Source organism: Myodes glareolus, chromosome 5 (genome assembly GCF_982192425.1).
Source record: "Myodes glareolus chromosome 5, mMyoGla1.1, whole genome shotgun sequence".
Lineage (NCBI taxonomy): Eukaryota > Metazoa > Chordata > Mammalia > Rodentia > Cricetidae > Myodes > Myodes glareolus.
The window spans coordinates 63,826,609-63,851,346 of NC_142030.1; the positions used below are offsets into that span (position 1 = coordinate 63,826,609).

Below are 24,738 nucleotides of genomic sequence, written 5' to 3' on the forward strand. Positions count from 1 at the left end.
AGAATGTCGTAGTCTGACTTTGTAGTTGAGAAGTTCTGTGGCCTAATGAACCAAGAACTGGTCTGAATCTTCAAGTTGAAGGACACAACTGAACACTTGTTGTCGGGTTTTAATGAACTTGTCAATTCCAGTTTCACCTCTTAAATCCTTTTTTCAGAATAGGAATAAATTGAAATGGTTCAAAGCTTCATCTGTTGTCATAAATTTGTTTGGAGAGAGTTTGATGAGAGTTTATTCAAACTCAGAGATTTCTGAAAATGAAAATGCCCCCCCACCCACTTTCTTTTTCATTCAGTATCATATTTTCAGAATGCCCTTGAAGGTATACTGACTGTGCTGTTAATCCAGTATCTATTTTCCAATTACATATGATGTAAATGTGCTTTAAACTGTGAGACAACTTGGTATAATTTAAGTACCAGGCTTTAAGAATCCTGGGTCTGGTTTTGAGCCTCCCATAAAGCAATGATAGGTCTCAGACTGGAAAAGAACAGGTTAAAATTTTCAGGGGAAAAAAAAAACCTCTTTCTGAGTTTTTTCCTCCATAGAGGTGTGGCCACCCAAAATACTCTTTTGCTTCTGTAATTCTAAATGCTGTCTATATTTTACTTTTTTCAAATATGACTGATAAATACAGAACTTAACAATTAAGCCCTGTGTCAGTCATCTCTCAGTATGAATGCTATTAAGCTTAGTGTCAGGAATTTGCCTTGCTTTCTGTGTAGTGTTTGTGTTTGTACCACTACACGGAGATTGTATAGATTGACTTTTAGACCTACATCTCTTTGTAAGACCTAAGATCAGTCAGTCATATTCATCAATTGCAATATTATTTATTCACAACAGTATAGATTGAAGTGACTTTAATTTGTGCATACTGCTTTTTCTAGTATGTTGATGAGCACTAGTGCTTTCTGAAAAAGAAGCTACTGCTGTGAATTTAATGAGAAAATTTAATGTATTACAAAGGGATCAATACTATTGCTCATGTGGGTTATAATTTGGTAATAAAATGTTTTGCAGAAAAACAAATTAATACAACTTCTATTATGTTAAGTACTTTAGATATCAGAACAGTATAGGTTTATTTTAAAGACTAGAGTACTTTAAGTTTTTTATATTAATAATGAAACATACAGGTTTGAGAAGATAATACCAATTTATGAATGATTAATAATACTATTAGCATTGTCTTATAGATTTAGAGAAGATATTTATGGTTGAGAATTAATTACTTTTCGTTGAGTTAATGACATTTTTAATACATTTTTAATAGAATTTTTAGCTACCTTATTTCTTTTAATTAAATTCTCTTCTTTGGGGTACCTGAATAAACTTTAATTCAAATGAAAGCATTTATCAAACATGATAATCTACTTAGTGTAGCTTCATGACTTAAGGTTTTCATTTTTGTGACAGAGCTTCTAACAGAAGCAAAGGGAGTGAAGCACAATTAATAAAAACTCAGAGAGAGAAATTGGGGTCAACCTGAAGATTCAAAAAGCAAAACAGTCAGCCACTGGCTCTTAACCTCGACCTCAGTCTGAAATGTCGATCCTGTCTCCAGGACTGTGTCTGAGAGCTGTTTCCTCTGTTTTTATAATCCTTTCTAGGGCTGGGATTAAAGGCATGCATCACCATGATTAAAGGCATGAACCATTCCATTTCTATGGCAACTAGTATGGCTACTGGGATTAAAGGTATATGTTACCATTACCTGGTCTATAAGGCTAACCAGTGAGGCCGTTTTACTCTTAAGATCGTCAGGCAGGCTTTATTTATCAAAATACAATGGAAATGCCTCTACAAGATAGAGAAGATTCATTTTGGATTAGAGGTTTCAATCCTGGTTCTATTTCTATGGGCCTGAGGTGAGGCAGCACATTGTGGCCAAACATGCTTGGTAGAGCACAGCAGCTTGCTTTGTTGCAGATTGGATGGCAAGAAGACAAGTAGCAAGTGGTCAGAACAAAATATAGAATGAAGGCAATGCTTCTAGTGATCTACTTTTGTAATGCTGTACATACTAGTGTTTTCATTGCTACCAACTGAGAAGTAAGTATTGAAAATGTAAGTCTGTGGGGAACACTTCAAACCACAGCACCACATTTGTCTTAGTAACCCCTAAGAGTCTCATTCTCGAGCTAACCAGATTCAAAGACATAAGAGCCCTTTGGTTTTGAGGGAAGTGCTCTTGAATCAAAGTATACCCAAAGAATTTAATTCAGAATATTTTATTGCAGTTGGGTTCACAGCTTGTGTCCAAACTAGATTCAACCACACATCCTCAATAAGCAAATAATGAGTCAAATTTATAGTGTCACATAGATAAAGGAGATTTATTAAATGTGGCTATGTTGGAAAGAGGTACAAAGAAATCCAGTGACCCTCCCGAGTCTGTCTTGATGTGAAACTTAAGTGAAATTTAAATAGAGGATCAAGGATGTGAAGGGTGTGGACATTTAATTAGTTCTGGCTGAGGTGCTGTCTTACTTACCATTGACCCAAGTATCCTTGTCTGGGCTTTACTTTCATCATATAAGGTATCTGAAGAGTCATTAGAACTATGTAAAGTCTCTTTCCAGGACACTAGTTCCTCTTCCAGAAGACTGGAACCTTTTCCTTCTCCTAGTATGAGATTCTTCAGGAAATTTCCGTGTATGGGGTGGAAGGCATGTTTCTGTAGTCTAATTGAGAAACAGATGTCTCCTTAGAATATCTGTATTTCTGCCAGATAGGTTATAAGTAGTATCTTGGATGATTCAGGAACCCCTTGAAGAATTAAGCAGACTTTTAAATTCTGTGCAGATCACCTCTCTTCCTCTTGAGTCTTGGTGAATATCTTGAGTTAGGACATAATTTCTAAGATAGATCTAAATATTGGCTGCTGAGGAGTCCTTTGAACCCCTGGGCCTGCTTGCTTTGTTGGCACATCCTTTAAAGCACTTTATTACATGTTTTCAGTAAACCTTAAGGAAGATACTGTATTCTCAAAGAAAATTAACCTTCCTAAGGAGAATGAGTTATTTCAAATCTTCTTAATGTTGAGCAACACAAACACACTAGAAATTCGTGAAACCTTGTAGTTTAGAAAGCACTTCTGAACTCTTCTTATTTGACATCTGTTGTTGTTATAGGGAAAACAGAATTTCCTACATTTCACAAATGATATTCAGAGAAGTTAAATGAGTCCTAAAATTATATAATCACTACATGGCCAAGAGTGACATTAACTCAGTTTAAAATTCTGTAGTATAATTTTGATTATATATGTTTAATAAAAAATACTTATGAAATAACTCCCACATATTAGGGACTAGGCCAGGTGCATTTATAAACACCATGTGGTGCATGTCATCCTGATATTAGGTTAACTAATCCTGAGGAAGTCTGTATCTTGGCTCTTGTCACCCAGATAGGACATTAGATATCTCTAGGCTGTTCTAGCTGACTCTAGAACCCATGTTGTTTATAATCAATCCTGAGTGTTTTCTTAGTTTTGTAGGTACAGTATTTAAACAAGTGAATCTTAGTATCATCATCATAAATGAAAGTTGGAAGACTGTAAAATAATACTAAAGTGCAAAGGAAAAGTAACCTAGTTGTCTCTGTACATGCAAATGTGTTACTGGAGAAAAGTAAAGACAGGATTTCTGCATATTGTGTTCACCATTGTACTTAAAGTTACTCAGTCTTCTACACAAGATAATGTTTTAGTTATTTTTTTGTTGTTGTATGACAGCCAAAACATCATTACACCCAGGACTTGTGTAGAAACATCACACAGAAGAGTGTGTTTCCCTTCAGTGATTTCAAGCAGAATTTTATAATTCAAACTCATATAAAAAATACTTTATACTACGTACAAGTTTCACTCCTTTTACAAATGATTATTGGAAGTACTTGTGGGGGATTGGCACCATATCATCTTTGGTGCTTAGAGCCTCTAAAGGTTCTAGTAAGACCAGTGATATCTAATAATGCTAAAAAGAAACATGTAGTGCTCACACACTTTGTCCTATATTAGAGCCAATTTTAAGAATGTGGAACCTTTATTTTTAATTGAAACTTTCAGGTTTATAAAGAATAATTTCTCTATGATTATTCTATGTTTAACCGTCAACATTAGAGAAACATTTATTAAACTATAATAAGATTTAACACAATAAAAGTATATTATAAATGCACATATAATAAAATGCACAAATATTTGAGTTACTAACTCAGCGAACTTTTATTAAGTCTAAACACCTTGAGATAAAGATAGGGAACTTTAAAAGCAGGCGCCCCAGAAACCTCCTGTCTTACTCTTTTGATCAATGTCTCCCCCAAAGGTAACCAATATTCTGAACTTTAAATAATTACTCGGACACCATGAACTTAGATAGTAATAGTTTGTTACACTCATCATTGTTTAATGTGTCAACTGTATGAATGTACCATACTATATTATCTATTTTATTATTGGTAGATATTTGAGATGCTTTCAGTTTTTAGATATTATTAATAATGTTACTGCATACATGTGTATCACAGATGCTTTGGTGTGCACACATGCACACATTTTTGTTAACTATATACCAGGGAGGAAATGTCTGAGTCAAAGAATTTTCATCTTTTTAAGTAACTTCATACTTCTGAACATATTTTCAAAGATTTCTACTTAATTTCAAATTGAAGGTATATCTATGTCTAGCATCTATCTATACTATATCTATATCTAGCACCTATCTAACTATACTTTCTAATCACTGTATAGTTTTAACAACTGTTGAAAATTTCTGAACTTAAAGCATTTTGGTGGTAGTGTTATGGTATCTCATTTGGTTTCTATAACTAACTGAAGATAAGCATCTTTACACATGCTATTGTCCAGTAGGATATCTTTTATCATAACAAAACATTCAACAGTTGAATTTTCTTTGATAATTTTGTAAGTGTTTTATGTGCTCTGAGTCTGGATTTTTTTTTACAATATGTATGTTATTAAGTTTTTTGTGTAACTTATTGTTTTGTTATTTTAATGGAATCTTTTGTTATCAGATATTACTTCTTTATTTATTTATAAAAGTTTATTAATTTATAAAAGTTTCCATTTCCGCGCCTCCTCTCAACACCCTCCCACTCCCCCCACTCCCTCTCTTCCTCCCTCTCCATCCCTAAGAGCAGTCAGGGTTTCCTGCCCTGTGGGAAGTTCAAGTTCCTTCACCCTCCCTCCAGGTCCAGGAAGGTGAGCATCCAAACAGACTGGATCCCAAAAATCCAGTATATGCAGAGGAAACAAGTCTCAGTGTCATTGTCAATGGCTTTTCAGAAAGACCCTGAGCCCACCACATTCAGAGAATCCGGCCACATTCAGAGAATCTGGTTGGATCACGTGCTCATTCAGTCCCAGTCCAATTGGTCTTGGTGAACTCTCATTAGATCAGTCCCCTTGTATCAGTGGGTGAACGCACTCCTCACAGTCCTGCCTTTCTTGTTCATGTTCTCCCTCCTTCTGCTCCTCATTTAGACCTTGGGGGCTCAGTCCAGTGCTCCAATGTGGTTCTCTGTCTCAATCTACATCCATCAACAGGTGAAGGTTCCCTCTGGTGTTGCCTTCTTTGCTCACGTTCTCTTTCCTTCTGCTTCTCGTTTGGACCAAGGGAGTTAAGTCCAGTGTTCCAATGTGGGTCTCTGTCTCTATCTCCTTCCATCGCCAGATGAAGGTTCTATGATGATATGTAAAATATTCATCAGTATGGTTATGGGCCAAGGCCGGTTCAGGCACCCTCTCCTCTGTCCAGAGAACAATCTGGGGATCTCTCCTTGGACCTGGGATCCCATTTATAATCAAGTCTCCTGTAAACCCTAAAATGACTCCCTTAGTTGAAATATATTCTTCCCTGCTCCCATATCCATCCTTCCTCCCTCCCCCCCATCCCAGTCCACCGAGTTTTCCCCATTCCTCCCCTACTGCCTTCTCTCTAACCCTCTCCCCTTCCAACAATCCCCCCCTATGCACCCGAGGTTGCCTGGCACTCTTGTCTACTTCCAATCTCCAGGAGGATAACTACATGATTTTCTTCAGGTTCACCTTCTTATTAGCTTCTCTAGGATCACGAATAATAGGCTCAAAGACCTTTAATTATGGCTAGAATCCACATATGAGTGAATACATACCATATTCCTCTTTTTGGGTCTGGGTTACCTCACTCAGTAAAGCGTTTTCTATGTCCATCCATTTGCATGCAAAATTCAAGATGTCATTGTTTTTTACCGCTGAGTAAAACTCTAATGTATATATGTTCCACACCTTTTTTTAACCATTCTTCTATTGAGGGGCACCTAGGTTGTTTCCAGGTTATGGCTATTACAAATAGTGCTGCTATGAACATAGTTGAACAAATGCTTTTGTGGGATGATAGGGCATCTCTTGGGTATATTCCCAAGAGTGGAATTGCTGGGTCTTGAGGGAGGTTGACTCCCAGTTTCCTGAGAAACCGCCACACTGATTTCCACAGTGGCTGCACAAGTTTGCATTCCCACCAAAAATGGATGAGAGTTCCCCTCTCTCCACATCCTCTCCAGCATAGGCTATCATTGGTGTTTTTGACTTTAGCTAATCTGACCGTTGTAAAATGGTATCTCATAGTTGTTTTGATTTGCATTTCTCTGATCGCTAAGGATGTTGAGCATGACCTTAAGTGTCTTTTGGCCATTCGAAGTTCTTCTGTTGAGAATTCTCTGTTCAGATCAGTACCCCATTTTTTAATTGGGTTAATTAGAGTTTTAGTGTCTAGTTTCTTGAGTTCTTTGTATATTTTGGAGATCAGACCTTTGTCTGATGAGGGGTTGGTGAAGATCTTCTCCCAGTGCGAAGGTAGCCTTTTTGTCTTACTGATGGTGTCCTTTGCTTTACAGAAGCTGCTCAGTTTCAGGAGATTCCATTTATTCATTGATTCTCTAATTGTCTGTGCTACTGGGGTTCTACCTAGGAAGTGGTCTCCTGTGCTTATGTCTTGTAGACTACTTCCCACTTTCTCTTCTATCAGGTTCAAAGTGGTCAGATTAATGTTGAGGTCTTTAATCCATTTGGACTTGATTTTTGTGCATGGTGATAGATATGAATCTACTTTCATTCTTCTACAGGTTGACATCCAGTTATGCCAGCACCATTTGTTAAAGATGCTTTCCTTCTTCCATTGCATACCTTTAGCTCCCTTGTCGAAAATCAAGTGTTCATAGGTTTGTGGGTTAATATCTGGGTCTTCTATTCGATTCCATAGGTCGACTTCTCTGTTCTTATGCCAGTACCAAGCTGTTTTCAATACTGTAGCTGTGTAATAGAGTTTGAAGTCAGGGATGGTTATACCTCCAGAAGTTCCTTTATTATATAAGATTGTTTTGGCTATCCTGGGTTTTTTGTTTTTCCATTTAAAATTGATTATTATTCTCTCAAGGTCTGTGAAGAAGTTTGATGGGATTTTGATGGGGATTGCATTGAATCTATAGATTGCTTTTGGTAGAATTGCATTTTTACTATGTTGATCCTCCCAATCCAAGAGCAGGGGAGATCTTTCCATCTTCTGGTATCCTCCTCAATTTCTTTCTTCAAAGACTTAAAGTTCTTGTCAAATAGGTCTTTCACTTCCTTGGTCAGAGTTATCCCAAGATATTTTATGCTATTTGTGGCTATCGTGAAAGGTGAAGTTTCTCTGATTTCCCTCCCTGATCCTTTATCCTTTGTGTATAGGAGGGCAACTGATTTTTTGGAGTTCATCTTGTACCCTGCCACATTACTAAAGGTGTTTATCAACTGTAGGAGTTCTTTGGTAGAGTTTTTGGGGTCGCTCATGTATACTATCATATCGTCTGCAAATAACGAGAGTTTAACTTCTTCCTTTCCAATTCGAATCCCCTTGATCCCCTTATGTTGTCGTATTGCTATTGCTAGAACTTCAAGCACTATATTGAAGAGGTATGGGGAGAGTGGATAGCCTTGTCGTATTCCTGATTTCAATGGAATGGCTTTGAGTTTCTCTCCATTCAGTTTGATGTTATCTGTCGGCTTGCTGTAAATAGCTTTTATTATATTTAGGTATGATCCTTGTATCCCCAATCTCTTGAACACCTTTATCATAAAGGGATGTTGAATTTTGTCAAATGCTTTTTCAGTATCTAATGATATGATCATATGGGTTTTTCTTTCAGTTTATTTATATGATGGATTACATTGATAGATTTGCGTATGTTGAACCAGCCCTTCATCTCTGGGATGAAGCCTTCTTGTTCATATCTAAAAACCAATCCATTTCTTGTACATTTTCCAACTTTGTGGCATATAAACTTTCGTAGTAAGATCTAATGATTCTCTGAATTTCCTCTGTGTCTGTTGTTATGTCCCCCTTTTCATTTCTGATCTTATTAATTTGAGTGTTCTCTCTCTGCCGTTTGATTAGTTTGGATAGGGGTTTGTCAATCTTGTTGATTTTCTCCAAGAACCAACTTTTTGTTTTGTTGATTCTTTGGATTGTTTTCTGTGTTTCTATTTTGTTGATTTCAGCCCTCAGTTTGATTATTTCCAGTCTTCTACTCCTCCTGGGTGAGTCTGCTTCTTTTTTTTCCAGAGCTTTCAGGTGTGCTGTTAAGTCTCCAATGTGTGCTTTCTCCGTTTTCTTTAATTGGGCACTTAGTGCTATGAACTTTCCTCTTAGCACTGCTTTCATTGTGTCCCATAGGTTTGAGTATGTTGTGTCTTTATTTTCATTAAATTCAAGGAAGACTTTAATTTATTTCTTTATTTCTTCCTTGACCCATCGATGATTCAGTAGTTGACTGTTCAACTTCCATGCATTTGTAGGCTTTCTGCTGTTCGAATTTTTATTGAATTCTAACTTTATTCCATTGTGATCTGACAAGACACACGTGGTTACTAATATTTTTTTGTATCTGTGGAAGTTTGCTTTGTTACCGAGTATGTGGTCAATTTTCGAGAAGGTTCCATGAGCTGCAGAGAAGAAGGCATATTCTTTCCTTTTTGGGTGGAATGTTCTATAGATATCTGTTAAGTCCATTTGATTCATTACCTCTAGTAATTCTCTTATTTCTCTGTTGAGGTTCTGTCTGATTTACCTGTCCATTGGTGAGAGAGATGTGTTGAAGTCTCCTACTATTAGTGTGTGTGGTTTGATGACTGCCTTGAGTTCTAAGAGTTTTTCTTTTACATAAGTAGGTGCTTTTATATTAGGGGCATAGATATTCAGGATTAAGACTTCCTCCTGATTAATTGTTCCTGTTATGAATATGAAATGTCCATCTCTATCTCTTCTGATTGATTTTAGTTTGAAGTCAATTTTGTTAGATATTAGAATGGCCACACCCGCTTGTTTCTTAGGTCCGTTTGCTTGGAAAACCTTTTCCCAACCCTTTACTCTGAGTAGGTGTCTGTTTTTGTGGTTGAGGTGTGTTTCTTGTAAACAGCAGAATGTTGGATCTTGTTTTTGTATCCAATCTCTTAGTCTGTGCCTTTTTATAGGTGAGTTCAGTCCATTAATTTTAAGTGATATTAATGACCAGTGGTTGTTGATTCCGGTTATTATTTTTTTAGGTGTGTGTAGTAGTGTTTGTGTGTTTCTCTTCTTTGAGTTGTGGTTGTGAAGGGTTGCTAGATGTCTGGGTTATTGTAGGCAGTGTTGGCAATGTTGGATTTTTTGGGTTGGTGTTTTCTTTCTATTACTTTCTGTAAGGCTGGATTTGTGGCTACGAATTGTTTAAATTCATTTTTATCCTGGAATATTTTGTTTTCTCCGTTGATAGTGAACGATAGCTTGGCTGGGTATAGTAGTCTGGGTTTGCATCCATGGTCTCTTAGTTTCTGCAGTACCTCTATCCAGGACCTTCTGGCTTTCATGGTTTCCATAAAGAAGTCCGGTGTAAGCCTGATAGATTTAAGTTTATAAGTTACTTGACATTTTTTCTTTACAGCTCTTAATATTCTTTCTTTAATCTGTATGTTTTGTGTTTTGATTGTTATATGGCGAGGGGAAGGTTTTTTTTTGATCCAATCTATTTGGTATTCTGTATGCTTCTTTAACCTTCATAGGAGTATCGTTCTTTAGGTTGGGAAAGTTTTCTTCTATAATTTTGTTGAATATTTTTTCTGGGCCTTTGATCTGCAGTTCTTCTCCCTCTTCAGTCCCTATTATTCTTACATTTGGTTTTTTTATTGTGTCCCAGATTTCCTGAATGTTTTGTTAAGAGAATTTGTTGGATTTGCCATTTTCTTTGATCATAGCGTTTATTTTCTCTATGGTATCTTCAGAATCTGAGATTCGTTCTTCTATGTCTTGTATTCTATTGGTTATGCTTGATTCTGTCGTCTCCATTCGTTTACCTAGGTTTTCCATATCCAGCCAGTTCTCAGTTCGTATTTTCTTCATTGCCTCCATTTCAGTTTTCAATTCTTGAACTGTTTCCTTTACCTGTTTGATTGTTTTTTCTTGGTTTCCCAGGGTATCATTCATGGATTTACTCATTTCTTCAAACTTTTTGTTATACTTCTCATCCATTTCTTTACTCATTTCTTCAAACTTTTTGTTATACTTCTCATCCAATTCTTTAAGGGAGTTATTCATATCTGTTTAAGGGACTCTATTGTTTTCATAATGTTCATAATGGCACTTTTTTCCACTTCTTCTGGATTAAGGTGTTCAAGTCCTTCTGTTGTAGGGTCATTGGGATCTGGTATTTTCGTGTTGTTTTTCAGATTGTTGGAGGAGGTCTTGCCTTGGCGTCTGCCCATCTCTTCCTTCAAATGCTCTCTATTGGATCTTCTGGCACAGGGTCAGGTTCCCTTGTTGGGCAGGGACTTTACTGACAGAAGGCCTACCTTTCCTCAGGCAGCCTATTGAAACTCAGGCACTCCCTCCTTCCAGGTTGTGCCTACAGCCCAGGCCCAGTGCACAAGGCAGCTGAGCTGGGGAAATTTTATCCAGATATCACTTTTAAGGTGGTCTAATTTATTATCGTTTATGTTTAGGAATTTTGTCTTTTGTTTTTAAGAAATTATGGATATATGTGTATATTACACACATTATATAATATAATTTTATTTGAAATCCCAGGTTATAGACTCTCACCGAAGAGAAGTCAAGCCAGGAATTCAAGCCCCTAGTGATAGCACAACCACAATCAAAAGCAGAGGGCAATACATGCATACAGGCCATTGTGGGCCATTGATCTCTGAATATGTCTTTGTAACCAGTTCTTCATAATTACTGAGGTTTTAGTTCCTCTATTAAGAAGTTAATTACCTGATCGTATTAAATCTCCCATTTTACTCTGCTTCACAGTTGTTTCTGCTACCTTGACCCTTTGTAGTTCCATGTATTATAATCAGTTTATCAGTTTTGAAAACAAACAAACATCATCCAAGATTTTAACTGGTTTCTTGGGACCATGTTGATTCAATAATAAATCTTTTAAATATGCGTATGCTTTACAAAGAACCAACTATGACTTGGTAGGTTTTGCACATTATATATGTTACTTGTTTTTAACTTTATCAATATATGAATGCTGTTTTTTATTTATTTTAAAGTTCAATTTGCATTGTTAGAAATATTTTTCAGAGTGATATTTATACCAATGATATTTGTGCATTTCTTACATCTTGTTAAAAAATCTCAAAGCCTACAGATTATTCCTAAATACTTTGGTTTAATTAGGGTTTTTATTGCTGCAATGAAATACCATGACCAAAGGAATTTGAGAGGAAAGTGGTTGCTTTGGCTTAAGCTTCCACAGTTCACCCTCAAAGGAACTCAAGCAGGGCAGGAATCTGGAGGCTGGAGCTGGTGCAGAGGCCACAGGGAAGTGCTGCTTCCTTGCATGCTCATCATGGCTTTTTCAGACTGCTTTTCTTTGAATACCAGAACTGCCAGCTCAGGGGTCATTCCCACCCACAATGGGCTGAGCCTTCCCTTTTCATAAGTAAATGTCTTACAGCCAGATCTTATGGAGTCATTTTCTCAATTGAGGCTCCCTCCTTTCCATTGATTTTAGCTGTGTCAAATTGACATAAAACTAGCCAGCACACTTGTTAAATACATCTTTACAAAGCATATTCTATTTTCCTGAGTGAATCTGTAATTTTAATGCCATCTCTTTTTGGCTTTTGAGACAGGGTTTCTGTATATCTTTGTCCTGGAATAGCTTTGTAGACCAGGCTGCCCTTGAACTCACAGAGATCCGCCTGCCTCTGCTTCCCAAGTACTGGGATTAAAGGTATATGCTACCATACCTTGAACTCACAGAGAGTTACCTCTGCCTCCCAGGCATTAGGATTAAAGGTGTGTGCCACCAAACCCAACTACTCTCTTTTTTTATTTTAAAGACTTTAACCTCTTTCTTTAGTCTCCCAAACTTGCATATATTAACACACTGTAAGCCATTTAGAGATTTTCTATGTCTTTGAATCTCTCTTTACTGTATCTCTCTTTTCTTGACCACACGAGTCTTTAATTTGCTAAGCTATAGGAATAGATTAAAGCTGTGGCTTTGACAGCTGGATCCAGCCCATTCCTTAGCTTTCTGAGATTTCAACCTTATGGTGGATGTACGAGCTGTAGCCATGTTTATTTGCCACAACTCTACAGTATTTCAAGGTCCCTGCCAGCAAACAAGCTGCAGCAGTGTGCCCACAAACTACACTCAAATGCTCTGTTGTTGTACCGCCTTCCTGAAAGAGTCAAGAATTTACCCTGGCAGGTTCAGAAAACCAGCATATTAAATTGGCAGTTTTCTTCCTGTTATGGATGAACACCGAAAAGCATGCTGTCAGCTTTTTATCAACACTATTTAGGTGTTTCTTGGCAGGACCTCTTAAAAAAGCTGCAAGGCCTTGCAACCTCTTTTAAATGAGAGTACTTGCTTGCCTCTAGCAAGCAGAGCAGACCCAAGAAATTTCTTCTACCAAGAAACCATGCGTAATGCTGTTAATTTGTTCTGGAATTACTTTCCAAGCTGTCTGAGGCTTTATGTGGATACAGTTGTCCACACTTTCGCACCATTCGTAACATGAGGGCCTGCTAGTTGGGGTTTCTGTCCTGCCCAGTTCCCACAGCCGGTAAATCCCAAAGAAATCACATAGGTCTACATAAGCTTTCAACTGAATGTCCCATTAGCTCAGGCTTCTTATTAACTGTTATAATTTATATTGCCCATTATTAGCCCATTATTATTTATCTGTGTTAGTCACATGGTTCAGTACCTTTTTCAGTGGGGCAGGTCACATTCTGCTTCTTTGGTGTCTGGACAGGACTGCAGAGGAAACTTTCTTCTTTTCAGAATACTCCTGTTCTCCTTGAGCCAGCTCTGCTTCCTGTCTGGTTGTCCCGCCTATACTTCCTGCCTGGCTAGTGGCCAATCAGCATTTATTTAAAACATAATTGACAGAATACAGAATTGTCCCACACCACTTCCTCCTCTTTTTTTTTAACAAAGGAAAATATTCATAGTCCATTTTTTGGGAATGTGGGCATAGTATTCCAGGCTACTTCGTGCTGGTTGGGGGCGCTGATAGTCTTATAAGGACCTAAAGAAAATTTTGAATTATGATCAAGTCCTTACTGGAGCATCAGCTAGGGCTGCTAGCTACTAAGAGGCTATGATATGCCTGTTTTATGCATATACATATACATCTTACTGAGGCATGAATTCCTTCAATAATAAACCAACAGCTTATGTTAAATATGTTGCCTTAAAGTAGAATCATAGTTGCAACCAAGTTATGCTGTGGTTGATTGCTGAAAATGTCATGGCCAAAGCTGAATATTTCTTCCCTGGGCAAAATCATTTAGAATTTTAGAGTCTAATGCCCTGACAATTTCATAGAATATAACTACTATGAACAGTAAGAAGTGACTATGCATCTGTAGTTGTTTATTAAACTCCAGTGAAACCTACTTTTGTGTGCTTTGTATATTTGTTTCCTAGAGGTGATACCCAAGTTCACTTCTAAATACAAACTGTAGAATGAATGGTTACTGATGAGTACTTTTTAAGTATTTAAATTATAAAATAATATTAACTATTAAATTTAATCTGCATTTACGATTTTTAAATTTAAGTAATATTCTTTGTTTTTTTTGTTTTGTTTTGTGTTTAGAGACAGGTTGTCTATGTGTAGCTTTGGAGCTTATCCTGGAACTTGCTCTATAGACTAGACTGGCCTCAACCTTACAGAGATCTGCCTACCTCTGCCTCCTGAGTACTGGGATTAAAGACATGTACCACTACCACCTGGCCCAAAATAATACTCTTATACTTAAAAATTAAGAGAAATATTGCCAGTACTTTTTATTAACCCTGTACCTCCTTTTGATCAAGTCTTCCAATACAAGTCAACCAGTCTTTGGAATTTTGTTATTATTATTCCTCTACATTTCCTAGCTGCAGTAATATTTATGAACAGCTTTTTGAGTATTCTCTGAGTTTATATTAAAGAGAAAAATTATGCTTGAGAGTTATGTTTTATGGTCATATTCTGAACTTGATCATGCAGATCAACAAATCTTCAGCTCTAGAGATCCACAAATCTAGATAACAGCAGAGAGCTTGTACTCTGGAGCCGGAACACTTCAGTGTGACGGTGGCTTTCACACTTTTATTTTTGAAGCATACAAAGAAATAGTTTTATTTTATATTCATATAAACCAAGAAAGCAAAACTTTAATTTTGAATTTCTTAATTGTCTATAAATCAGATAGTATCTTCTTGATATTCCCTTATCTCATGTGGACAAAAGTGTTTTAATAAAATGATATGCCATAGGCTTGTTTTCATTGCTTCTAAATTCATGAAGAAGAGAAATATCTATATTTTAACACTAATAATGTTTGAAACACATGTGCACACAAAAATCACATATATGTTTGGCTATAGAGCATCCCCCAAAAAGTTTTGTTGTAGACTAGTGCTTACCCTGGTAACTGCCATTTATTGAACACATTAGGGACCATACCAAACAGTAGATTTGTTGTATTAGTTATTCCTCAAATGAATCATACAGAATACTGGCTTTACCTTTTTTGTTTTGAAAACTCATGTTTTTCTTTCATTGTCAGAACATGGAAAAGAACACTTAAGAAACCAACCCCAACAGTACATACTGTTGGAGGGAGAGCACTTGTTTGTTCCCAGTCTCCCAGCTAGCTTAGACCTGAAATAATCACACAGAAATTGTATTAATTAAATCACTGCTTGGCCCATTAGTTCTCCTTTCTTATTGGTTAACTCTTATATTATTTTAACCCATTTTTATTAATCTGTATATTGCCATGTGGTTGTGGCTTACTGAGTAAAGTTCCCAGCATCTGTTTCTGGAAGCTCCACAGCTTCTCTCTAACTCCGCCCTTCTTTTCTCCCAGCATTCAGTTTAGTTTTCCTTGCCTACCTAAGTTCTGCCCTGCTATAAGTCCAAAGCAGTTTCTTTATTCATTAATGTTAATCATAGAATACAGAGTGATATCCCACATCAACGTACTTATTTGCATGTGTGCATTCGTGTGTGTGACGATTATAAGACTATTAGTATGTATGGTTCTTTTCTTTGCAACATGAACATAACATACCTGTTTCTGTAGCATTAATGTACAGTGCAGCTACATGTAGAGGGTCTTTCATAATGCCTCCCAGTATGTTGAGGTTTACAGTGTACTTAGTAATAAAGATTTGGCATCAGATTGCTAGAATGTGGCTCTCACCTTTTGTTGAGTACCTTTGTGAAATTAGAAGCAGAGTTAAATCATTGTACCACAGTTTCCTTATTTGTGCTGAAGGGGGCAAGTAAAGTGATATTAGTGTTACCAAGTGAGTATAAGGAATTAATTGCTCAAATATGACTGATTTGTCTGACCTGTGGTGAAGAATGTATGATTATAAGTTATGGCAATTTGTTGTCTTCAGGACATTGTTTTTGGTTTTTTATTTTAAAGCTTTCATTTGTTTTATTATTGTAAGTATTAACATAAAGTAAAATAAGAATTTGTGGCTGACTTGGTATTTACATTTCTCTGTTAATGGGCAGAGTACCTTCCTGTACCAAAGAAGGTAGAACATAGGAGTGACAGCTCAATGTTATCACTAGCTCAACTCTTCCATGGCCAGTGAGTTATGTAATTGCAGTCTTCAGCAGTGTGGCCTTGCTGTTAGTTTGTGAAGAGAACTCCATAGTTTTGGCAACAACCTGGGTTGTTTGGGGCTCTCCATGGGACCCCTTTGACCAAAAACTTAATTTTATGTACCCCAATTCTGGATCTTGAAGCTTCATTTGGTAACAAGAGATGGCCAGCTTAGACTCTATCTCCCTATTATTTGGCAATTTCATTTAGATTGCCTTCATATATGTATATATTTTAGGAAGCTTCTACTCTTAAGTTTCCATATTACCCCTCAAATAGCCCTTAATTTTAGCTATCTTTCTGCATCTTCCTTTCCTTATCCAATTCTTCTCCTCCCAACTTGTTTCTCCTGTTCCAACCCCTAATCCATCCATAACTATGTAATTTCCGTTCTCTAACAAGATCTATCTGTACCCCCTAGTCCCCTACTCTCTAAGTACCCTCTGTGGTCCTATGAATTGTAACTTTTCATTGACTTAACAGCTAATATTTACTTTTTTCTAGTATTTACTTATAAGTAAATATGTACCATATTTCTCTTTCTGGGTTACTTCACTCAGGATGATTTTCTAGTTCCATCCATTTACCTTTGAATTTCAGAATTTCTTTTTTTTTAAATGTCTGGGTAATACTCCATTGTATAAACAAACCACATTTTCTTTATCTAATCTTCTGTTGAAGGACATCTAGGTTATTTCCAGTTTCTGGCTTGTATGATTAGAGCAGTAATGAGCATGGTAAACAAGTGTCTCTGTTAAAATGAAGTATCTTTTGAGTATATGCCTGTCTTAATTAGGATTTCTATTGCTATGGAGAGACATCATAACCATCCACAACTCATATAAGGAAGACATTTTGAGGGGGATTTCAGAGGTTCCATTCATTATCTTCATGATGGGGAGCTTGATCGCAGGAAGACAGATGTAGAGTTAACCGAGGTTTTCTATCCTACCCTGTCCTTGTTGTGTCCGATTCCCACAGTCGTTATGTCCTAAAGAAATCACAAAGAGGTCTACATTAACTATAAACTGAGTGGCCCAATAGCTCAGGCTTCTTATTAACTCTTATAACTTATATTAGCCCATTATTCTTGTCTGTGTTAGCCATGTGGCTTGGTACCTTTTTCAATGAGACAGTTAAATCTTGCTTGCTCTGTGGCAGAGTCAGGACTGCCAACCAAACTTTCCTCTTCCCAGAATTCTCCTGTTCTCATTGACCTACCTCTACTTCCTGACTGGTTGTCCTACCTATACTTCCTGTCTAGCTACTGGCCAATCAGCATTTATTTAAAATATAATTGACAGAATACAGACCATTGTTCCACACCAATGTGGTACTGGAGAAATTGCTGAAAGTCCTATGCTTGCAGGCAACAGGAAGTTGAGTAAGACATTGGGTGGTATCCTGAGCATAGCAAACCTTGAAGCCCACACCCACAGCGATACACTGCCTCCATCAAGGCCATCCCCACTCCAACAAAGGCACACCTACTAATAGTGTCACTCCCTGTGAGATTATGGGGACCAGTTGCATCCAGACTGCTACAATACCCAAGAGTGATATAGCTGAGTCTTATGGTAGATTGATTTCCAACTTCCTGAGGAACCATTGCTCTGATTCCCATAGTGATTTTGTGGGTTTGCACTCCGACCAGCAGTGAATGATTATTCCCCATGCTCCATATCTTTGCCAGCGTAAAATGTCATTTGTGCTATTGATCTTAGCCATTCTGTTGCATATAAGATGAAATCTCAAAGATGTTTTGGTTGTATTTTCCAAATGTTAAATGTTTATTTGTTTCTTAGCCATTTGAATTTTTTCTTTTGAGAATTATCTGCTTATATCTGTGCCCCATTTTTAATTGAGTTGTTTGTTTTCTTGATATCTAGTTTTTTTTAGTTTTTTTTATATAGTTTGGATATTATCCCTCTATTAAATGTGTAGTTGGTAAAACTCTTTTCCCATTTTGTAATCTGACACTTTGTCCAAATGATAGTGCCCTTTATCATGCAGAAGCTTCTGGGAGGGGGGGGTATTTGATAATTATCCCTTCAAACTCTGTTTGTTTTCTTTTTGTTGTTGTTTATTTGTTTATGGCTTTTTGAGACAGGGTTTCATCATATAACAGCCTTGCCTGTCCTGGAACTAGTTTCATAGATCATGCTGGCCTCCAGCTCAGAGATCCTTCTGCCTCTCCCTCCAGAGTGCAGGGACTAAGGGTGTGCACTACCATACCCTGGCACCACATAGAGAAAGGATCAGATGAAAAAGGAGGTGGAGAGGATCTGGGAGGATGAGTACAGGGAGGGAGGATGAGTACAGGGAGGGAATATTGTAACCAAGATATGTTAGGGGGAAATGGCAAAAAAAAAAAAAAAAAGTTAAGATAAAACAAAATACTTAATATATCAGAATTGGACAAAACAAAAAGAAAGAACAAGAAATAGAGACCCACTCATTTGCACTCTTATGATTTCCATAAAAACACTAGGCAGGAAGCCATACACAGAGGACCTGATGCAAACCTTTGCAGGCCATTTGCATGCTGCTTCAGTCTCTGTGAGCTCAATGTGCTTCTATCATATTGATTTAGAGGTCTTTATTTTCTTGGTGTTCTCTATCTCTCCTGAATCTTACACTCTTTCCACCACCTCTCCTGCAGTATTTTCTGAGCCAGGATTCCCTGAGCCCTAAGGGAAGGGATTGGATGGAGATGTCCACTTAGAGCTGAGTATTCCAAGGATTTTCACTCTCTGCATAATAATGCCTGCCTGTGGGTCTCTGTTGTGCTCCCACTGCTGCAGGAGGGAACTTCTCTGATAAGCATAACAGAATGTCATTAGGAGTCATTTTATTTCAAATTCTTTTTTCTTTATTAGACTAGTATGTTTGTTTTCCCTTAGATCCCTTGACTATTTAGACTTTGGTCTAGATATTTTTGGTTATGCAAGCAATATCAGTTAGGAGTTGGATGGCTCCACTATCTATTTTTTGATAATTAGGAATCTTTTGAGGGTAGAGATGATATTATTTATACAGTATAACATTATCATTCTTTAGGACCTTTGTCAGAGGTCATGCTTTAAAGATTTCACACTGGATTGCCCAGAATATCAAAATGCTGCTATGATCTTACAGTCTTAAAGAACCAGAGAATAAACTGGAAACTATGGCAGCCAAAAAGTAATCGTGAGAATTTTAGATACAGTTTAGTACAGTTTAGTAACAGAATAGAAAGTGTATATACAAAAGTCCCCTAGCAAGTTAAATTGCTAGCAAGTTAAAATGGCAAATAATAATAATAGTAACAAAAATAAAACACATTTGGCAGCTGCCACAGGGTCAAAATTGTCAGGGAAAACATGGGCTATCTTCTGTATCTCAGACCACACAGTTATATATTTGTCAAAATAATGAAACAGATTTTTCTTTACATTTTTGCATTTCATTAACAGGAAATCTTACCTAGTGGAAAGACCTATTACCATTGCTGAAGTCTAGATAGATATCTGCAAGGTACTTTGACATAGCTTAAGATAATAAGATTTGTTGAAAATGAAGCAGATCAATAAATAAAGATATGATAATATGTGAACTGTTGTGTCTCGGTGGGAAGTTTATGGATCTTCACTGTTCTTTTAGTTTTTCTCTATATATAAATTTTCATATGTCTCTCTGTATTACAACTTTCTAATATATAAAATGACTGGAGCAAAATCTGTGGGTATATCAAGTCCCTTTCTGATCTAGACCGTAGTAACTTTTCTGCCTAGTTTATGCCTTCATTTAACCAGTTGATATTTCTTTATTATTTAAAAATATATGCTAATAAGATTATATTTTATAACTTATAATCTTCTTTTACCTTAACTATGAGTAATTAGAACCAGATGCATTACTCAAATACTTACATATCAAACACTACTAAGTAAGGCAGCTCTAGAGGTGAAGACAGTCCATGGAAGTAATCAGTTGGTACAGTGAAAGGAAACTGTAGTGCTGGCAAATATATGAAAGTTCAGAGGAAGTGAATGGGCAAGCAGCTTGGATTTCAGAGCAGAGTTAAAGCCAAGGAAGAAATTGAAGACAAGTACTGCTCTCTTATTTTGGGGTGGGGGATCCTTAAATCCCAGACTGATCTCTAGTTAAAGATAATCCTCTTGTCTCGGCCTGTGAGTGCTGTGATTACAGGCATGTGAAGCTGAAGAGAGCACAGATGCAAAGTAAGAATGAAAAGGAAATCAAAAGATGTCTCTTCTATTTCAGAAACCAGTATGTGAATCATGACCCGCAGTACCGGTTTTTGTACTTCCCTTGATTAGGAATGTCATTTAAACTTTGACAGATACCATGATTGTCCCTCAAAATCTAAAATGTTAGCCATCTCAACTTTCACAGAAAGTCTTTCTAACTTCTTTCTTATCTTCTGTTTTTAATCAGCACACTCTCCTTGCTGACTCAGCCTCCTAAAACCAGGTGTACAGTGTTTGAAGTACTAGTTAGCAAATATTAAGTGAACAACTTTATTTCCTTTCCTCTGAAGACAAAGAGGCAAGTATCAAGCTGAATGGTGTATTCATTACTTCTCAAGGAGTACTGTGTTTTCTATGAGTGGGCTTCTTTCACCATCTTCCAGCTGGCATAAAGTGATGGGAATTGTGTAGAATAGCCAGAGTACTTGCAATAGTGAGTGTATGTTCTTAGCATGATGTACCTTTGGACAATCTGTGAAACATGCAGTCAGTGTTAAATGATGCTGCCTTGCTCAGCAATATACATAAGAAGATCCATTTTTACTCTTCAGCATTTAGAAAATAGACAGCAGTTTGAAGTCCACTAAGAACTTAGAGCAGATATATACAATGTGGTTTTTTATCTAAATCTCAGTCATTCGATTTTATCAATAAAGAGTTGGGAGCCAATTCTGGGGTAAAAGCCTGCTAGTTCAGAGAGTCGGAGAAAGCACCCAGCTGCTTCCTCTGCTGTCCAAGAAAGAGAGTTTTTTTCAGAAACAAAAGCCCATTCAACAGATGTCCCTCCCTCCTACTTCCTGTGCCTGCCTTCCCTCTCCTCTCCACCCCCCCCCCATCCTTATCCTCTAGACTTTCTCTTATTCTCTGTGGCTTTTTTCTGTCAACTGATTGCTTTCTCTGCCTCTCTGCCTAAGGTTGATTTTATTTAATCCTGTTTCAAGCAGAAAGCTCTTGGATTAAAGATATGTGCTAGAGCTGAGTCACACTACAGCTAGAAACAGGTTCCTCCAGTAAACAACATAATTTCGGTGTTCACAGTGTGATCAAATATTCCACAACATTGCAAGGCAGTATTATCTGTGAACTTGCATTCTATAACCTCACACACACAAAACAATTCTGAGTTGTTTACAGTTTTGTGTTGGGTCATATTGATAGTGGTTGTCTGCGTTGGCCGCAAGTTGAATAACTTGTTTGAAGGCGTTAGTGGTTAATTGTTGCTGATTTTCAGAATGGTCGATCTGTACTATGGCTTTGAGAAACTTAGACATTTCTGTTGTAGTGCAATAGACACTCATATCAGACTTAGAGCCTTGTACCTCCGCATCGATTGCCCAGGCTTTCAATAGGCTTGTGTACTTCGGCTTAACATTAATAATTTTGGTGATCCGAGTATCTGTTTATTTTCATGTCTCGATGGTGAATCTGTAATAATGGAATGTGTAGGACTACACTAGAAATGGTGTCTTAGAGAAACCTGACTGCTTTACTGGCATATGGCCTTAAACTGAAAAATTAGTGAAAATGTAACAGAAAGGTCAAAGACAAGACAAGCAGGTACCTGATAATAAGTTATGAATCTTACTATGACTTTTTTATTGTTTTTCTCTAGGCCTACTCTGTGTTTGATGAAGACATTGGGTACTGTCAAGGACAGTCTTTTCTTGCTGCTGTATTGCTGTTGCATGTAAGTAATTTTCCATGTGCCTAATATCATATTGTTACTAAGTTCATTTTCTACATGATTTTGATATTCCTTCTGATTTCCTAGTTGAGGAAGATTATACATGGCATATCTCTTTAAATTATACCTTGGGTAATAATTAAAAGATCTGATGTCCAAGACAGGATAGTTTTTCAATTAGTTTTACTGACTAAAAGCAAATAAATTGCTTATTTGGAGTTAATTTTAGCTCAACTATCTTGAATAAAGAAGTCAGCTTAAGCCTAAATATCAGAACTTAGATCACTATGAACTACGATACTATAACAAGAAAATCTAGATTTTCTGTGATTTATTTTAATATACTCCTCCTTCTAGTCAGTCACTTTCATTTAGCATCAATTGACAGGTTCTGGGCTTTGAAGTGAGATAGAGATGAATCATTTGCAATTTTTGTCCAGGATGGAAACAAATAATATACATACCAACTTATTTTTATTCTTTTTTCTGTGACTTTATTGATTTTTATGATGAGAGAAGCAATACATGCTCACTGAGAATTTAGTGTGCTTATCAAAGTGAAGCACTGGGAGAGATAGTAGATAGGAGATTTGTCTGGCTCACTTCTGCCAGAACTGTTAGAAAATTTTCTGAAGCAGGCGGCAATTTTGGCAAGAAATGATAATTAAAGTTGAGAAATTGTAGACAAAGGAACAAGAGTAAGTATATGAAATGTTACTAAATTTAGAGAGAAACTACACTTTACTACATGTAGTGTGGAGCAAATGGTGAGATAGGCAGAAGCCACATGATAAATAGTACAGAATCATTTTATTAAGGTGACTTTCTTCTAACACAATGAGTAGTCATTGAGCAAGGGTAGGTATTCATACTCTTGTTATTTTTGTTTTGTTTAGAGGGCAGAGTGAAGAGAGCAAACAGCTGTAGAGAGCCTAGCTAAGAAACATCAGTCTTCACACTGTGAAAAAGAAGAAAGTGAGAGGGATTTAGAAGGAAAAAAAATAGCAGATTGTTGATTAGTGAAAAAAAGTCAAAGGTGGGATTGAATGAAAGAAGTTTGGGGTTAATGATTAATTTTCTTTTCAATTCTTTGAATTTAGATTTTTCTGAGACACTGTTAGAGCTGTGCAGCAACTCACTATAACTAGAGACTGCTAACCTGGGAGACATCAAAGCTGACATGATGAGAGTAGATCAGATCACCTCAATAGAGTAAACAAGACTAAGAAATGAAAGTGAAATTTGAGAACACCAGACATTGAAATTATTGACTTAGTAAGTAAGAAGGAACAATGCATAGTGCCAGATGCAGCAAAGAGGCCCCAAAAGTGTAAACTAAAGCATTACTTTAAGGTTTGCACTCTGAAAATGAGCATTTATAGTAGAGTTGCTGTCTTAATGTGGATTACCTCATTCTAGTTAAGTGCTGCTCGTGGTTCTGTTGTCATGATTGTCTTTACTTCCCTTTAGGTTAATCCCCCTCTGGATACATCATCTTATGTTTATGATCCTATCTGTGTTCTTGCTTTCCTTTTCTTTTTGATATCTTTACATCCTATCTTCTTGGGATGCCCTGTGATACCAAACACTTTATAATCACAATTTTTTGGGGCCCACACAATTCTTCCAGCACTGAATGCAAGTAGTATATAAAAATAGGTGCCTCAGGAGACTGGACAGTGTGAGCAGTGGTATATGTTGTTCATGGCTCAGAGCCAACTTTCTTCTAAAGGAACCATTGTATTCATTGAGATGAAAAACAGAGATTCAAGTCAAGAGTGGTATTCCTTTGTTTCGTACAAAATAATCTTTGAATATTCATATAGTAATCATTTTTTTTTACCTTTCTCCACTGTGTGTCACATTTTGGGAGGAGATGTGAGTAAGTATCTACTTATCTTAGATAGGCAGCAATGGCAGACCAGAGTCCAACTAGAAGAGCAGATAAGTTTATTGGGATACGATGCAGTTGCATCACCAAAAAGTTTGCTCCTGCCTAAATGACAACTCACAAAAGCTGAATCCATGAAGATCCCAATGAAATTTTTAGCAGGAGAGTCTTCTTTTCTCGCAATTATCACTGTTTACTAACCTGGAAGATTAGACTTGTGACTTAGAAGTTTATTTCATTCCTGAGTCTTGTAAGATTTCTAAGTTTCATTTACTTCCTGGATCTTAAAGAGCCTCCCTCCAAAATAGACTGCTGGATTTAAAAGAAATCCCTACCCAACATAGCCCTTTCTATAAACACAGGATAATATATTGATTAAAGTTGAGTGAGACTATAGCACTGACAAATCTGTCATGAGGTTTTTGGCAGGCTTAGCTAATTTCCGGGTTTGTAACTCTTTGTAAAACTACCCAAATAGCAGTTCTTACCACCTAAGGAGAGCCAGAATGAGTCAAATAACTAGAAAAGTTGAATACTCCAAACTTTTATGTTTTACCTATTTACAGTAATAAAGGCCATATAACTAGTCAGTCTTTGTGAACTTGGTCACTAAAATAGTTCCCAAGACAGACATCATTAGCGTTTCTCGTACTCTAACTTAATTGAATGAAGTAGTTGTTGCCATGGATTTTAAAAATATCTTGAAAGACAAAAATGCCTTCAAGATCCCTAAGAAAAGATTAACTG

General features: G+C 36.8%; 1 protein-coding gene across 4 annotated transcripts in view; it reads left to right on the plus strand.

The window, feature by feature from the left end:
* Positions 1-24,738, plus strand: part of Rabgap1l (RAB GTPase activating protein 1 like) — a 632,406-nt gene that overhangs the window by 358,706 nt on the left and 248,962 nt on the right. For all 4 annotated transcript variants that reach the window (XM_087906361.1, XM_087906363.1, XM_087906362.1 and 1 more), the window contains one exon: positions 22,029-22,103. In XM_087906361.1, coding sequence (XP_087762487.1) covers positions 22,029-22,103 — 75 coding nt within the window. The remainder of the gene's footprint in view (positions 1-22,028; positions 22,104-24,738) is intronic.